Source organism: Ceratotherium simum, chromosome 3 (assembly GCF_057802395.1).
Source record: "Ceratotherium simum simum isolate JZ-2026a chromosome 3, ASM5780239v1, whole genome shotgun sequence".
Taxonomy (NCBI): Eukaryota; Metazoa; Chordata; class Mammalia; order Perissodactyla; family Rhinocerotidae; genus Ceratotherium; species Ceratotherium simum.
This window is the reverse complement of record NC_141902.1, coordinates 1,787,215-1,804,453: the sequence shown is the minus strand read 5'-3', so window position 1 is coordinate 1,804,453 and position 17,239 is coordinate 1,787,215. Positions and strand designations below refer to the sequence as shown.

Sequence of the window (17,239 nt, the reverse complement as noted above, 5' to 3'; positions counted from 1 at the left end):
ACACACGAATCATGATTTGAGTTCCTCCCACAATCATTCCTAAGTGGATAACCACATACATTATTCATAAATAGTTTCTAGAAACAGTAACAAAAAATCATTTTCTCCGCCTTGTTCTGTTCTGGAGGCAGCTGGGCTCTGCCCTGAGGGAGCAGGATACAATTTCTGAGTTCATCTCTGGCGTCCAACCGGAATAACCCACCTAAGCCGTTTGTTTGGTCCCTTGCACATACTTTGTGAAAACTAGTTTTATTTACAAAATAACACTTACACATGGTAAAAATAAAATCTATACTGGATACAGAAAAGTCTCTCCTCCACTCTAGTTCTTCCATTTTCCCTTCTAAAATCAGCTATCCTTTTTTTTTTGGTATATTCTTCCAGAAAAGTCTCTGCATTACAAGCATAGACGTGTGCACGTGGGAGGAGAGGTACCATACACACCCCTTCACATGACATCAGTCTGAACTATGCGCTTTGCCAGGAAGTAGGCCACAGGGCTCCTGCCTGGAGAGATTAAATCTCACAACTACACACCCAAGGAACTGTTCATTTTAAAAATTATATTATAAATGCATCAGTAAATGTATTAAAGACTTTTGGAAACAGGTAGGACACTGAGTGTCACATTTTACATAAGAGCCATATATTTCTGAAAATGTATATATAAACCTAGTTTTAAAATCAAAACCTACTTCAAATATACTAGGGAGCTGGCATTTAAAAGGATCCTATGGCTAAAAACATTTTTTGAAGACAAGGATCCCTTTGTAAAACAAACACCACCCCTCTGAAATTTCTATTTTGTGTAAATTTAGATTTCAAATACAATGTTAGGTTGATTTAAAGTTAAAAACACTTGCAGATGTTCTCACTGTAATAGAATGTGACCCATTTTAAAATCTGAAAGTATTTTTACTTTTCAAAGGAGAAGAAGAATTCTAAAAGGAACACTTTCCAATTCCTGGACTGACAAATCCTTCAGATTCCCCAGTGGTAACAGTGGCTGGTCTGCTGGAAACAATGATGTTACCTTTAAGAGCCCCAGGGCAGGATAAGAGATGTTTGGAAATTTTAATTCCAGTGGTTCCTGTTTAAAAAAAAAGAAAAGAAGGGGCGGAGGGGGTTATTGATAATGTGTATTCAAAGATAAGGTCACCTCAGACTGAATTTCTTTTAAGCGAGAGAAGCGTCTTCCGGCACCTTCCTCGCCTCCTCCACCCTCCGCCCAGCCCATGTCCACCTGAAACATCCTCCCAGCCAGTTTCACGAACTCCTTCTCTCTAAATTACTTTTCCAAATTTTCTTCCCAGCCACTCCTTTCACTTCCTGAAGGACTGATGCTGGTAGCGAATGATGAGGAAACACTCATGAAAGAGGAAAAAAAAACTTCTCGAGCGATCGTTATTTCCTTTTTTCTGGCTCAATTTATATAACTTACCTTGCCTCAGAATAATTTTTGGCATCTATATTGGCATTTATATAAAGGGGCCCTAATTTCTGCATTTATTGGCATTTACATAAAGGAAGCTTCAAAGTAGATTTCTTTTCCTACTCAGGTGAACAGATGCTTCTCGGTGTCCTGGAATAAACACTGTTGTCTCCTCCCACAAGAGCCTGCTGTTTCCCTGATCATCCCACTGTTGCGAGAGTCTCCCTTTGGCCATATAAGGCTATTTTGCTGTAGTCACATGCTGGAGGCAATCAGGAATAACGAACTCTATAAAGAGGGAGGAACATCGCATGTCAGGCAGACAGCAGGCCAGTTAAAGACACAGCTGACAAAGAGGCCAACGCAGCAGGGAGCTGAGGACGTGAGGGCCAGCCAGGCTGAGCAAAACACATGGCAGGAGTACGTGTGTATGCAGACGGCAGTGTGTGAGGGGAGGCTGGAGCGGCTAGCCAGGCTCATCTACCGAAACACAATGCCTGCGGTCAAGCGTAAGGGTGCAGTGGTATTTTGGACAAGGAACCAGCCAAAACCAGTTCCCAAGTGTGCACTTATTAATCACTGATAAGAGTCAGAGATAAGAGCAGCAGTTTTGGAGTTCTCTAAGATCAACAGGAAAAAACAATCCTGAAGCAGGTTTGTATTAGCCCTTGAGCATAGCCTTTTTTCCCTGTAGCTTGAATATTTCTCCTGCTATTTCTGTGATGAGCCCGAGTACCACCAGAACCGCCCTGACATCGCCAACCCGGAGCTCTGCTGTCTCAGCGACGAGGCCTGCGATGAGGCTGCTGGTTGGCTGCGATGTGTCAGCCCATCCTGCCTGCTGGGCCGGTTTCCCGGCCCCAGAGCAGCGGCCTCCCTGCACTGGGCTCCTGACCACGGCACAGATGTTCAAGGGCGCAGCCCCGCACCACTGCCTCCTGTGTTCCTGTCAACAGGAAATCCCCTGCAGGACAACGTCTGGGACGCCGTGGGGAGCTGTTCACACTTCTGAAATCCAGGCTGTTTCTGAGGCTTCACTGGTCGACAAGCGAACGGGAAATCGCTAAGGGATACTCAGTGTGGAAGTGGGAATGTCCAGGTCACAAGGGAGCCAGCTGGGTCACCTCCCATATGCCAGGCGTCATTCCTGCCTTTCCAACCCAGCATGCTCTGAGCACGACCCACCTTTCCTATTGCCAGCAATGCAGGAGGGGCCACGAGGGGGAGACGGAAGGTGGAAGCCTTCACCGTGGGACAAGCTGAGAGGCTGAGGGGACAGACAGCTCAGATGGAACCTGACGGAACTTCCCTCTGGAAGCTGACCGACCAGAGGGTTAGTTTCAATTTGAAAGTACCTTCCTCAGACAGCGGAATCTCAGGATTTCACAGACCATAACTGTGCTCTGAAATGTTTTTGATTATAATACAGGATCATTAGCAGACATTCAAAAATATAAAAAACCATAAAGAAAAAGATCACCCCACCACAGAGATATCCACTGCTTAATATTTTTGTATAAATCCTTAGAGCCATTTACTTCACAGATGTAAAAAGCTTCGCATGATTTTCCTGAGGTTGTCATACTATTTTATCTTTACATATGTAAATATATGTATTGTGTATTTATTAAATATTTATTAAAATTATGTCAAATTATATATACTGTTGTATAACCTTTTTTTCGTTTAGCAACACGTTGTGGACTTTTTTTCAGATGAATACATACTAAATCTAATTATTTTTAGTGGCTATGTGGTACTTCTATTGTAAGGATATAGAAGTACCTTATTTAACTTATTTAATTATTTGATTAATTAATTAATCACCTACTGATGGAACACTAAAGGAAATGATTTCTATTAAAGAATGCCCCATCTTTATGCCCTTGTCTAATGGTTTCATTGGAGTAAATTCTTGAAAATGGGTTGAGTATGCACATTTTTAACTTTTCAATTTTTTTTAAGTGAGTGTTTTCCCCGCATTGGCCATAGAGGACAGGCACCAGAGTGAGGCTGGCCAAGTTCACCACCGCTTCCCCCATGGCCCGGGCAGGGAGAGCGAAGTAGAGTCAGGGATCTAGACAAAGCTGGACTGTCCTGGATGAGCCATAGTCCCAAAGCTCATTGGCTCTGAGCTGCCTCGCTTCAGCTGCTGAGAATGACGGACAGGTGAGACAGGCCAGCAGCTCTGCCCTCCTGTCCAGTGCACTGGTTGATCTCTGCTCTCAGCAGCCTCTAAAGTAGCACTGCAGGCCAGGGTCTTGCCAGCCAATTTGCCCCATTTTCCTGTTCACTCTTAGACTGACCTTCCAGTGCGGAGTGGGCCAAGGGGCTCAGGCAGGTGACAAACTACCCAAACCAGGCTAGCCTGCACCTCCCCGCGTAAACAGAAAACCACTTAAACAGCCTGGAAACCTGAGCCCTGACATGCAGAGCTCTTTCCAAAACGGGTCACTCACCATATCTTCAGGGTCTGGAATTTTCAGCCCACTGAAGTACTGATTCGTGCTAAACACTTGCTGGTGCCTGGGAATGAGATCACCTTTGCACAAGAAGAAAGGGGGAAGTAAGATGAGATGGGTTAGCAAACACTGACCCGTGTTTCCCTCCATCGGTGCCGGGGCAGTCTGCGCCCAGCCCTGTGAAGGCTGCAGTGGGCTCTTCCAGTCGGAGGGTGGGGTACTGGAGCAACCCTCAACAACCTGTGCTGGGCCGACAGGGGAGGAGCCCACGTTAGGCCCCGAGGAGCATGCACGGGAACCAGAGGTTGCAAGGCTCTTGCCCCTCAAGGGCTCACAAGGTTGTTGAGGAATCCAAACCAGACAACCAGCAGCACACACACAAATCACATAACACTTTTTTTTAAATAGCAGAAGTGCAACAACTACAAACCAAAATCAGGGTAGCTGAATCCTGACAGCTGGAGATAGAAGTGCACTGGCCTGGCACTTAGGACAGTGCTGACACACAGCAAGCCCTCCAGACATTCAAGGGAGGGAGGGAGGAAAGGATGGAGGAGGGAGGGAGGGAGGGAGGAAGGGGATGGAGGGAGGGAGGGACGGAGGGAGGGAAGGATGGAGGAGGGAGGGAGGGAGGGAGGAAAGGATGGAGGAGGGAGGGAGGGAGGGAGGGAAGGAAGGAAACAAATTATGGAAGATCTTCTAGCTGGAAGGAATACATTTCCAAATTGGAACCACATTTTCTTGTTTCACCAAGTAGCAATCCCTCGGAAATCCCATTTTATCTTCTGTTGAGAAGCACTTACGATGTGAAGCAATGAAACAAAATGAGCGTTCCTACATTCTGCTGGATTATGTGAGGCTCACCCTGCCCACATTTCAGCCAAAGCAGCTAAAATCCTCCTCGTGTAGAATTCTCGGGCTATTACACTTGAAGAGAAATTCTGCTCAGACAATATCAGGAGATTCTCAGAAGGGCACCCCGGGGTACCCGCAGGCCCCCTCCCCAGAGCTGAGTGAAAACCAAACCCCTAATCAGGCCCCGGGAATGCTGCACTGGCCTGGGCTGGAGTTCCCGCCCCAGGGAGCATCAAGTTGTCCAAGTTTACCCATTTGTCTCAGAACTTTCTCTCTTGCTCAAATCCAAAAGCGGCTGTCCCTCCCGCCCCATTTTGGATGAGCAGCCAAACACACTCTCTGATGCCCTGCCCCAGATCTCAGTGGGCTTCATCATGAGCACACTGCCTGGACTTCAATAACCTTCTTCCATCAGAGAGCTGGAGGGGACACGAAGAGGGAGCCCTGAAATCACCGGGGAAAAGCCACAGAGGGGGCGGAGCACCCCAGAAGAACCCCAAGGTGCCTTACACGTCACTGCAAAAAGCCATCAGCAAATATTTACTGCCTGCTGTGCGCAGATGTAGATGGAGGATAAACAGAAGTACAAGACACGATCTCACCCTCAGGGAGCTTACAGCATCTTTGGAGGATAGAAGTACAAGGACAGGTAAACACGGAGAGGCAGGTGCCACACAGTTCAGAGGAGGAGAGGGGGCTTCACCTGGGGATACTCAGGGGAGTAGTGCCTCCACCCCAGACTCGCGAGGAGGACACTCACTGCTCAGACCTTTCCATCTGCCCCTCTCACCTCTCTCCTCCCCTCCCCCACTCCCCTCCCCACGAGGACAGAGAAAGGGAAGGGCTTTGGGGTGGTAAAGCAAGACAAGAAGAGGGACCTCAGGAGAACCAGCCTTTCTTCCTGACACTCAGAAGGCAGAGAACCTTCCTTTATAGTGTCTGAATAACCACACTAGCCTGCAGGCTGGAGTCAAGGACAGCCAAAGAACGAACTACTACATCATAGAAAATGAAAGAAAACTCACCAGATTCTGTAAACCGCGAAGCCCTCATAGAAACGTAAGTTGTTACTGCTGCCATGAGCATTACTCAGAGTTGAACGTGATCTAAACCGTGCTAAAGAGAGAATCTGTGTCTTTTGGGACAATTAGTATGTACTCAGAGTTGCTGACTCTTTTTATTAAGACAAATGTGGACACCTTTTGTGGAGTCATTTGAACGAGGCTTCAAGGGTCTCCGTCTTTCGTAATTATAAGGGCATGAGGTGAGACTAGGAAGATGGCTCTGACCTGCACTGACATGGTCAACCATCCACAATCCCAAAGGGTGGGGCGACAACACCACTTACCCAAGGTTTTCCTAATCAGATAGAGCTGATCCACGTCGGATTTTCCTGGCCACAGAGGCACCCCTGACAGCAGCTCAGCAAAGACACAGCCAATTGCCCAAACATCTACCGGGGGGCCGTACTGCGTGTCCCCCACCAACAGCTCCGGGGAGCGGTACCACCTGGTGGCCACGTAGTCTGTGTAGTAGTCACTCGGTCCAGCTGGCCAGTGATGGACAGGGAAAACAGAGAGCAGGGAAGCCCACCATCAAAATGGAGGGGAGACATGAGAGATTAAGCTGCGCCCCATCCTGTGGCTTTTCTAAATTAGTGGCTCTCAATGCTAGCTACACACTAAACTCACTTGGAACAGAGTATTGTTAAAATTGCTGACGTTCAGACCCCACCTCAGTCCAATTAAGCCAGAAACCCTGGGGGAGGGCCTGGAGGTGTCACTGTAACTTTTACAGTTATAGTTTACAGCTCCCAAGATGATTCTAATCTGCAGTCAAATAGTACTTCTGAAAAGTACTATTTTAGCAAAAAATGGTAGAAACCAGGAGAGTAACATTTTTTTTAATAACCACTTTGCTGTGGTGTGATTTACGTATGGCATACATTTTGAAACCACTGTATGTGTCTACATGTTTTCAGTAATTACAGAAGTGTGATTTATGGCAAGCTTATGCCCTAAATATACAAGAACTAGCTTTCTATAGCATTGAGATCCCTTATCATATAAAGAATGTTTCCGTCTTTTATACGTAACTAAGGAAAACTTGAGTACTCACTCAAGAGCCGAGCAAATCCAAAGTCACAAAGCTTGATCACCGACTGTTTCGTGATGAGGATATTTTCTGGCTTCACATCTCTATGAATGCACTAGTCACAAAGAGCAAAACAAAACTGGATTACTAAGGGGCAACTATAATATACGGGGTAAATAAAATGTGTGAATATTTAGCAAATATTTGAAAAATTCTTTCAACTCTTCACTGGCCTTTTGGATAAAAGGCTGCAAAATAGCAGCCTAAAATAACTCCAGTACTATACCTATCATAGCCTGAATCACCCCAAATTCCTGAAGGTCCCAAAAGGACCAAGAAGGGTGAAAGGAAAAATGAAAGCAGGGTAGCCAGATTTAGCAAAAAAAAAAAAAAAAAAATAGAGGACACCCAGTTAAATGTGAATTTTAGATAAACAATAAATAATTTGGGGGACATATACTAAAAGGTTATGACTGTTTATCTGAAATTCACATTTAACTGGGTGTCCTGTATTGAATCTGCAGCCCCAGGTGAAGGGGAGCCTTAAAAGGTTCTGGGTGAGGCCTGCACGGTGGCTGCAGGAGCTGCAAGTTGGTGCATAAGCAGAGTTCACGATTCAGCCGTTGAACTGAGAACAGAACACAATCAGCCTGTAAACAGGACAAGCCCTGGGCCTGCTGAGATAAGCTGAGGAAGAGAAGGGCGGAACCACAGCTCTGACATTCGTCCTGACAAGATAAACAGAGCAGGCAGCTCTCAGCCTCTGGGGAGAGTCGCTAGGTGTCAGCTGTGTCCCACACACGTCAAGTGTTCTCAGCGCTGCATCCATCCCCGCCCCCTGGGATGCAGCCCTTGCTCCATAGTTTAGACTCAAATCACCTGTGGTTTCCAAACCACACTGACATTGTCTAACAGGGTGATGTCAGAACAACATCTAAGGATCTTCACATAGGTTTTTCTTTGTGAGGAAAATCAGCCCTGAACTAATATCCGTTGCCAATCTTCCTCTTTTTGCTGAGGAAGATTGGCCCTGGGCTAACATCTATGCTCATCTTCCTCTATTTTGCATGTGGGATGCCACCACAGCATGGCTTGATGAGTAGTGAGTAGGTCCTTGCTGGGGGATCCCAACCTGCGAACCCCGGGCGGCCGAAGCAGAGCACACGAACTTAACCACTACGCCACCGGGCCAGCCCCCACATGGTTTTCTTGTGAAATAATTTTCTTGGCAAAGAAGAAATCAACAACCTAATTAACAATGACATAACAACAACAGTTGGGTCAAAACACTGTTCAAGGTTCCCAATGATCTTCCCATTTTCCAAGCGTTTTCCTCTCTGGAGAAGATACTGGATCCTCTGCATCTGAGAGATCCTCTTGGCGTGCAGCTGAAACCCTAGGGTATTCCTAACTTGATAGAATTTGGAGCGAGGACAGAGATTCTTCTTGGGCCTGGCCTAGTTCTCACTCCAAAGGACCTTCAGTGGGGGAGATCAGGGTCAGCGTTTCCCCACGGGTATTTACTATCTTGGAAAAATTGAAGGGAGACAATTTCTGAATTATTTTATTACAATCTTTCTGATTCTCAGCCATTAACAGCCCTGAGATCTCTACTCTGTTACCACTGACTTCACATGTTACTATAAATGGGTCCACCCGTGAGCATCACGATGACAGACGGTCAGAGGGCTTGTAAGCAAGAACGCACTCCTATTCTGTTCTGGGAACTCTTTACTGAGTCTCTCCCCACTCCCCCACCAGCGCATGTGACCAAACAGAGCTTCCGGGCTCTCCAGGGACTGGGGTATGCATTCCACTTGCCCCCACCAGGGCCTGCATGTGGTCTCTCTTGCTCCCCCATCCTAAAACCTGCTCTCAGGAGAGTGTAAGTAGCAATACAAGGTGTCTACACTGCCTGTTATACATGCATTTTGACAAGGATTATGGCCCTCAGCCAAGTGGAGGCTCAGTAGGGAGAAGTGCTGACTACTCTCACATTTTCTCTTCTGGGAAGGCAGCTTCAGGAAAAGTCATTTAGAACCACACAGGGAGGGGATTCAACCTCCCCAGCTAAATGGACCCCGGCAGTCAGGGGTCCATTACATATTACAGTCAAATTGCCTCTGTGGCCAAAATGAAGCTGTGACACTGGAATCTGGCTCCTGTGTGCAGGGAGTGGGCAGTGTGGTTCTGGAGGGAGCCGCAGCTTCCCAGCACCTGGGAAGTCATGCCACGGGGCAGCGTCCACCATGCCTCCTGCCAGGTCTGGCTTTGGCCCGGGATGTCCGAGGTTCCCCCGGGAAGCTCCAATCCAGATGCGGCCCTCATAGCTCTCCAGAGCAGACACTAGCCCTCATGCATCGTGCTTGGAGGTCCACCTGCTGCAGCTGCACAGGCAGGAGTCACCTGGGGCCCCTCCCCAATTTCAGGGCCTTTTGAGTGTCAGACCAATACAGACTCCAGGCAGATGGGATTCTACCTTAAATCTGAGTGGTTTCTAATCAGTATCAATATACAACTACTTTCTTAAAATCATAAAAATGCACCTTTTATGTAACCTGAACAAGAAGGAATCACTAGGTTGGCATTTTTAGTCGCTATTTACCCCAACCAGGCTTGGGAAGATTTGGGTGAAAAAATATATTCACAAAAATATGATATAAACTTTGCACAAAGGCTGCACCTCAGCTTAAGGGCAGCCTTCTGGTTTTTCAAGGGAGATCATGAGACTTACATTGTGTTTATGGCAAAAATTTACAGCTTGCAGCGTCTGCCAAGTAACGCTCTTCACAAGATGTTCTGGAACCCTAATGAAAATAAAGCAGCAGCACAAACACGTTCTTTAGCGTAGCCATGGAATTCAGCTGAAAAAAAAACAAGTAAACCAAGACAGGCTTAAGTAGCGAAAGATCCTAGGTGACACACAGAGTCATCTAACTCACGGAGCAAAGCGTCCACAGGTCCAAAGTATAAAGAACACGTGATCGGCACACTGCTGGATTTTAGAGACGGCAAGGTCACAGCAGTGCAGACATCCATCTCTACAGGGAGGGACCATAAAGACCCACAGGGATTCCAACAAGTATTCATGACCAGCCACCTCCAACATCTGGGACACCCCTGGGAACCCGCCTGGTAAGTGAAGCTCCATTTCTATAAGGAGCTATTTGTTGCTGGAAAGTTAGTGAAAATACAGTATAAAAGATGCTGTTTATTTTTTCAAGTTGCTCCAAACTGATGACCTTAAGCAGAATGCATCTTCCATGTGAGGCCACATGGTTTCTTCAGACCCCCCCAGCAGCCTTTTTTCTTTTTTTAAGGTAATGAAGATTTTACTGCAGAAAAGGAAGAGGTTTACATTGCACACCATGTCACACAAGTTAATAATAATTAAAAACTCACGTAGGTATCTTGGTTCTCTCCCTACGCTCTCCTCTCTGGGAGCCAGCTGCATCCTGCACACGTCTTTCTGGCCTGTCCTCCTCTATCAGTGTCTACACTTGAGGCCACTGCTCCCAGCACTTGTTTTCTGACTCTCAGCTTATACAACTAGAGCAACCAGGAGCCCCAGCAGGTCTTTTGTGCAAATTAGGAAAAGACACCTCCTCTGGGGCATTTAAAAATATATATATTAGGCACTGAGTGAAATGGATACAGACAGAGTACATTTATTTCCAGAGACCCCACCCACCAGCTGGACTTGGTGCTTCTGTGATAAACATTAAACAGCCTTGCTGTCCTCAGCCTGAACTAATGAGTAAACCGGGGAGGAAATGCTTGAGTAGTTGTGTTAACGTGACCAAAAAGTCACTTCCAGCCTCTGGGAGGAGCTACAAGGCCACTGCTATCACAGACCAGATGTTCAGGAAATCCTTTCGAGCAGATCAGAGGACGCTTGGACAGAGGACAGGACAATGTGGAGGAAACAGAGAGGCCACTTCCGGGAAGAAGAGCTGGAACATTTCTGGAGCAGAACTAAGTCCCTGGGGTTGAAGAAGCTTCTTTCCAAATTCTCTTCCTTGTTCTAGTGGCATATAGGCACAGATGCTGGAAAAACTCACCTGTCTAGAAAGAAGGCCTAGAAAAATACAACGAAGAAGAGGGTATGTCAAGGGAAATGCTTTCCCCCAGACTCCGCATTTTGCCCAGAAAAATGGAATCTATTTTGATTATTTAATGAATTAAGTACAAATATAAGGTTATCAGTGCCAGGCAACTTTAGTCTCTAAGAACATTTCCCAAAGAAATCATGCAAAAGGAGCCTTGAGGCGTAAATTATAATAGCATATCACTAATGCTCCTCTAAGGCTGAGCACATCCTTACACAATGCTCAAACGTAAAAACTCCGCACAAACCACCTAGTGTCGCCAGGGGTTGGCTCCTCACTTCACTTCTTCATCACCCCGTTTCTCTTCTGAAATGCCGGGGCCTCAGACTCTGTCTAAGATCCTTTTTCGCTGATGACAGTAGGAGCCAGGTTTTTCACTGTTGGGGAAGGGAGACACAAATATGGAACGGGAGAAAAATAGAATCTATTCTGTGGTGTTGGACTGGAATCGGAGATACACATATGTCCAGAGGATGCTGGGCTGGAAGGGGTGCATCTTATATAGGGTGATCCAGAACGCTTATCTGCTGAAGACAACGTCTGAAGTGGTGGTTAAGATGGTGAGAAGTGACCAGATTTGGGCTATATTTTAAAAATACAGTCTTCAGGATTTTCTGAGAGATTGGAAGTGAGAGACAGAGAGGAATCAAGAATTGAAACTAAAGTTTTCGCTTGAGTAGCTGGTTCAGGGGGTGCCTTTCACTGAGAAGAATGCTAGGGGAGGAGAAGGTTTGGGGAAGGGGAGGGCGGACAAGTTGAGATGCTTACTGGACATCCAAGGGCAGACTCTGGGTAGGCAGTTCTGAATTCAGAAGGAAGGTCCGGCTGGAGACATGAATTTGGGAAGCCTAGGTATATTGACAGTATTCAGATCCTAGGACTGGATGAAGCCACTTAAATACTGAAGACAGAAAAAGAAGAAAAGGCCCAAGTCCCTAGGCCCTGAAACATTTAGAGGTTAGAAACTGGAGGGGATTCAGCAAGAGACTGAGGGTGAGCCGTTTCCACATTGGTGGTAATGTTGGTCATGGCTGAGCTCTGGGGCAGAGTGGGGAAGGACTGAACAGCGACGAAGGTAAGGGGCCCATTCTCTCTCATTCTTTACTGTCTTCAAGAGTCCCATTGGGATTCTAGCTCAAAGACAAGCTGTCCCTTCAGAGGAACCACGTGTAAGCTCAACCTTAACCTGTGAGGGAGGAAGGTGTCAGAGCTTTTCTCCTCCTGGGCCTGGTTCTTCTCCTCCACCATGAGATCAGGACGTTGAACTTAAGACAAACTATATTTCCATTTCCTCTTCCTAGTAAACATGCTCATGGGGAGCTGGACAGGATCCAGTCTGGGCCTCTTACTCCTGAAGACGTCGGCTCCCCAGACCTAGAGATGGGAGTCCAGGCAAGGCATAAGGAAACTGAACCAGGACACTCCCTTTATTTTCTGTCCCAAACCAAGGTGGGAGGGGCTCAGGAAGCCATGCTTTCATTCCCCGGGTAGTCAGGTGGTCTTCCTTGGGGTCTTCAGTTCAGTTGCCTCACTGAGAGCCACAGTTGTTCCTCTGGAGCCCGACGGGCTGTCGCTCGGCTCAGCAGTGGCACTCCTTCTAGGAGGTTGGAATGGAACCCCTCTTCCGCTAGTGGGAAGAGGTGGAGGGGGAGTGTACTCCTGAGTCCTTCACCAGTGTGACCTTATGGCATTTTTCCTGCCTGCTTTGGGATTTTGTTTCACCCTCAGGAACATAAAAGTTTCCCAACTGTTTGGCTCCAAGGAAGAGTGAGGACTGGAGGAAGGAGTGTCATTAGAAATGTCTGTGGTCTAGATTTCTGCATGACTGTACCATCTTTTTAACCAATTAAAAAAGAGTGGGGAAAGTTAGGAATAGGGTTAAAGACTATCAAGCAAATCTAGAAAGCATGGCAAATATTAGCTTGTAGGAAAAGTATAAAAGGAAACCCTGGTATGGTAGAATGCTCAGCTGTAGGTAATGTTCACATAGGTGTAATAATGGGGACATGGAACACTGAATTAATAAAATGTTATTGTAACTGTTTGGGGGAAGTAGAAAGGGGACACTGAGGGAATAATGGTGTAAGAGAGCTAAATCCTCCTCTGTCATAATAGGAAGTCTATAGATAATGCCTAAAAATTGATAAATCAAGAAATAGCAGTATATCACTCTTTTTATGGTACATTATACTGCCAGATTTGATTTGATAATAATTTTTTAAGGATTTTTGCACCTACATTCATGAGGGATATCCATCTGTCATTTTCTTTTCCTGAAATGCCCTCATCTAGTTTTGGTATCACGGTAGGGTGGCCTCATAAAATGATTTGAGAAAGTTTCTTCATCCTATATTTTCTGAAAGAGTTTCTGTAGGATTGGTCTTATTTCTTCCTTATGTGTTTGACGGAATTCATTCATCAAGTATTTTAATAATAGAAACCAAAGTAGCATGACTATAAAGAAAAAATACATAAATCCACATCACTGGTGATAAGGGAAATAGGTTCAGTGTGGCAAACCCTTGGACCCAAGAATCCCATTTTGAGAACTTCTAAAGAAAAAGTGCAGAAGAAGAAAATTCCATTTGTAGGAAGATAGCAGAATCATTTATCAGATGAAACACTGAAAACAGCCTCAATATTCAACAACGGACGGATGGTTAGACAGTAATATAACTAGATGTAATACCTTATAGTTAATAACAGATCTAGAGACTATATTGCAACATACACAGAAATGCATATGAAAGACTATTAAGTGAAGAACAGAATTGAGGGGGAAACAGTCATCTCATCACAGCCACAATGTGGTGCTTTGTCGGGAAAAGCAGCCGGCAGGTGGGTCACTTTTACAATGGTCCTCAGGTTTGCAGACATGGACACTTAATTTTGTCAGCACACCAAGACAGTATCCATTTCAAAAGGGCGGATGAACATCAAACAAATTTACTAGCCTGATATATAAAACCAGATGCCAATCTATTCATCCATGTTCAAATTCTGAGTACCAGCTTATGCTCTTCCCGTCGGCAACTCCAGAAAGAAAGTCAAATTATAATCAGAATGGTGTTTGGTGAGCAAAGAACTGGAGGAAAAGTAGGCAATTTGACTGGTTTTTGTCATTAGGCTGAGATGGCTTAATTGCACCCATCCTCAAATTAGGAGGGTCTTGTCACTATATAAAGCACATGCAATTGGTCAACTCTAACCAGCTTGGCAGCCATTCCATCCCTTTAAGGTTGCTTTGCATATCTCTGTCCTGATGCATCATGTGTTGGTTTCACAAAATAACTCAGAAAGTTTGGGGAAGAAAGGGCCAGCCAAGCTCCTGTAGAAATGATACGTTCTTAGGGATTTATCCTATAGAAATGTTTATGCAAGTGGTTGTTCACTGTAGCCTTGGTAGTAATAGAGAAAAACTAGAAACAATCTAAATATTTATCAATGGGGGGTTGAATAAAGAAATCGTGGTATATTTGTACAATGGAATTCCATACAGCCATTTAAAAAGCATAAAAGTAGATAGATATGAATAGAGAGACAGCACCTGAACACACTTAGAAAATGCAGAACAGTATGTGGAGTACAGTCTATTAAAAAATATATATATGCATAGGGGCCAGCCCAGTGGTGTAGCAGTTAAGTTCGCTCATTCTGTTTTGGCAGTCCGGGGTTCGCCGGTTCGGATCCTAGCGGTCCTGCCTGTAGGGCATGGACCTACACACAACTTATCAAGCCATGCTGAGGTGGCGTCCCACAAAGAGCAACTAGAAGGATGTACAGTTATGACCTGCAACTATCTACGGGGGCTTTGGGAGAAAAAAGGAAAAAAGGAGGAAGATTGGCAACAGATGTTAGCTCAGGGCCAATCTGCCTCAAAAATAAAATAAAATAAAATATTAAAAAATACATATATGCATAGAAAAATAATTAGAAAACAGCTTATAAATGTTAATTTTATTTATTTCTATGTTTCTGTGCTGCTTGAAACATTTTTACAACAAATAATCTATCACTTTTAATCTAAAAAAAAGAGATTTTTATGGTTTTATAAGAGTTCTGGAATTCCATTGTCAGAAACTGAAAACCTGTAGTAATACCCTTTACCAACCAGATATTCTTTCAACAAACTACTAGAGAGTCAGAGAAGGGACTGGTGGTAATGGAATCTGTGCAGAAAAGAACTGAGGAAGTCTTGTGGCTGGCTGCACTTACAGATGGGCAGGAAAATGAGAAGAGAACACCTAAACTAGTCATTTACAAAACTTGGACATAGGAGAGACCAATAGTTTATAAAATAATAAGTACAAAGCATATTAAGTCCAATAGAAGTTAAGGAACAGTGATATGTTTGTTCTAGGACTGATACAAACAACAGGAACACAGCCCTGGGATTCATGATGGAAATGTATCCATGTCACTGTAGCAGGAGACATATCTTATGGCATAAACCTGCTTGTTAGTAGCAACATGAATTTGAATATTTTTCAAAAGCTTTCCAAAGGAGTACAAGAAGCTACAAGCCTGTCAATAAGGTGATGAATTAGTGTCCATTTCAGATTCAAAGTAGAGATAAGTCTCTGAGTCTGATTTGGCAAGAATTATTTTTAATAATTAAAACTTTACCACAGTAATAAATGGAACACAGACAAAATATAAAAAACCGCAAATAAAATGAAAAATATCCATAATGATCATAACTCAGAGATAATCACTATTAAAATGTGTATATTCATTACTTTTTTCTGTTATATTCTATATTAATTACTGTTTTCTATGAAAACAAAATATGTATTTTTATTATAGCATAATTTTTTTTCATTTTGCAACTACTCATGAACATTTTCCTATGTCAATGTATGTTTTATCTATAAGCATGATTCTTAGTGGCTCTAATGTATTCCATGGTAAAGATATACCATAATTTACTTAACCAATCCTCTGTCATTGGACATTTCAGTTGTTTCCAATTTTTTCATTATAAACAATACTTTAACAATAAACACTTATATAGCTAAATCTTTATATGTATACTCATTATTTTCTTATGGTAAAGTATTAGGAGTAGAATTGCTCAATCTAAGATTACGTCTCCAAGATTTTTAACCCACATTGTCAAATTGCCCCTCTGGACAGGTTGCTCCAGCAGTGTACTGATAATGTCCTTTGACAATATTAGGTTTTAGAACTTTTTAATTCAAGTAACTATTTTAAAATGAAAAATAATCGAAAGAGTGTTATGATTACTCTTCTTTAAAATCATTTTGTAAGTATCAATTTATTGGTTTGCTAACTCGGTCATTCCACAAGTACTGGGGATGAGTCACGTGCCACGCATTAAGCTAGAAGATACTGGGGTACCCCGGGGGGAAGGCACAGCTCCTGCCCTCAAATATTTCATAGTTTACTGGGCAGATGGGGCTGTAATATAAATAATCCCAGAGGATGTCATGGGCACCAGCAGAAGGAACGCCCCACTCTCCCCAGTGTGCTAAGGCAGGTGTCACAAAGGAGGTCATCCTGACCTGCAGCAGAAGGACAGCAGGAGGCTGCAGGCCAGAGCTGAGAAGCCAGGGAAACCTCGCTGAGAAAACAGCACATCTTGAAGCCTAGTATGCAAGTGATTCCATGGGGTGGGAGACTGGTGGAAATGGGGCAATCGTGCAGAGGGAGTGGGATCCTGTATCCCACGCCAGGGGCTTTAACCAAACCAACAAGCTTTCGGGTGGGAGCTATGAAAAGATTTTATGTAGGGGAGGAGCATGATTCACTTTGCACTTTAGAAACTTGTGCTTAGAAATCTAGTGATTACAGGATGTTCTTGGGGTAAGTGTGCAAACTAAGGCGGACTCAGCCTGGCACCAGGCAGGAAAACACCAGCAGGAGCACGTGAGCCTCTGCTGATAATAGGTGAGTTATGAGATGAAGGAGAACTTCTGACCTCCAGGGTATCAGAGCATTGGTTCATGGTATTGTAGAGCTGCAAGTTCCCTTGATGTTTACCCAGTCCCGAACTCTCGATTTTTACAGGCGAGGACGCCTGTAACTTGCCGAAGGTCACACAGAAGATGCTGACTCCCCTTTACTGGGAATGTACTTACAAAGTTTTATTTCATAGTATGAGATCTCTAAATTGAAAATAAAAAGTTTTCTTATGAATTTCAAAATCTTTGGTTGACACGGTTTAATGATGTTTACTCCTTAATGATGACAAGCAAAAATTTGAAATTGCATTTAATATAGATTGGAGAATTGCCAGATAGTATAACGGAAAGTGACTTTTTAAA

At 44.4% G+C, this 17,239-nt stretch overlaps 1 protein-coding gene across 3 annotated transcripts in view; it reads right to left on the bottom strand.

Annotated features, from left to right (window-relative positions):
- The window catches only part of CDKL1 (cyclin dependent kinase like 1), a 45,876-nt gene that overhangs the window by 4,151 nt on the left and 24,486 nt on the right, over positions 1 to 17,239 (bottom strand). For 2 of the 3 annotated variants that reach the window (XM_087421901.1, XM_087421906.1), the window contains 5 exons: positions 9,578 to 9,650; positions 6,868 to 6,958; positions 6,098 to 6,298; positions 3,892 to 3,974; positions 1,034 to 1,090 (listed from right to left, as the gene is read on the bottom strand). In XM_087421901.1, coding sequence (XP_087278027.1) covers positions 1,034 to 1,090; positions 3,892 to 3,974; positions 6,098 to 6,298; positions 6,868 to 6,958; positions 9,578 to 9,650 — 505 coding nt within the window. Of the gene's footprint in view, positions 1 to 1,033; positions 1,091 to 3,891; positions 4,158 to 5,006; positions 5,024 to 6,093; positions 6,299 to 6,867; positions 6,959 to 9,577; positions 9,651 to 17,239 lie in introns of all 3 variants that reach the window. The other variant, XM_087421909.1, reaches the window with a different exon arrangement.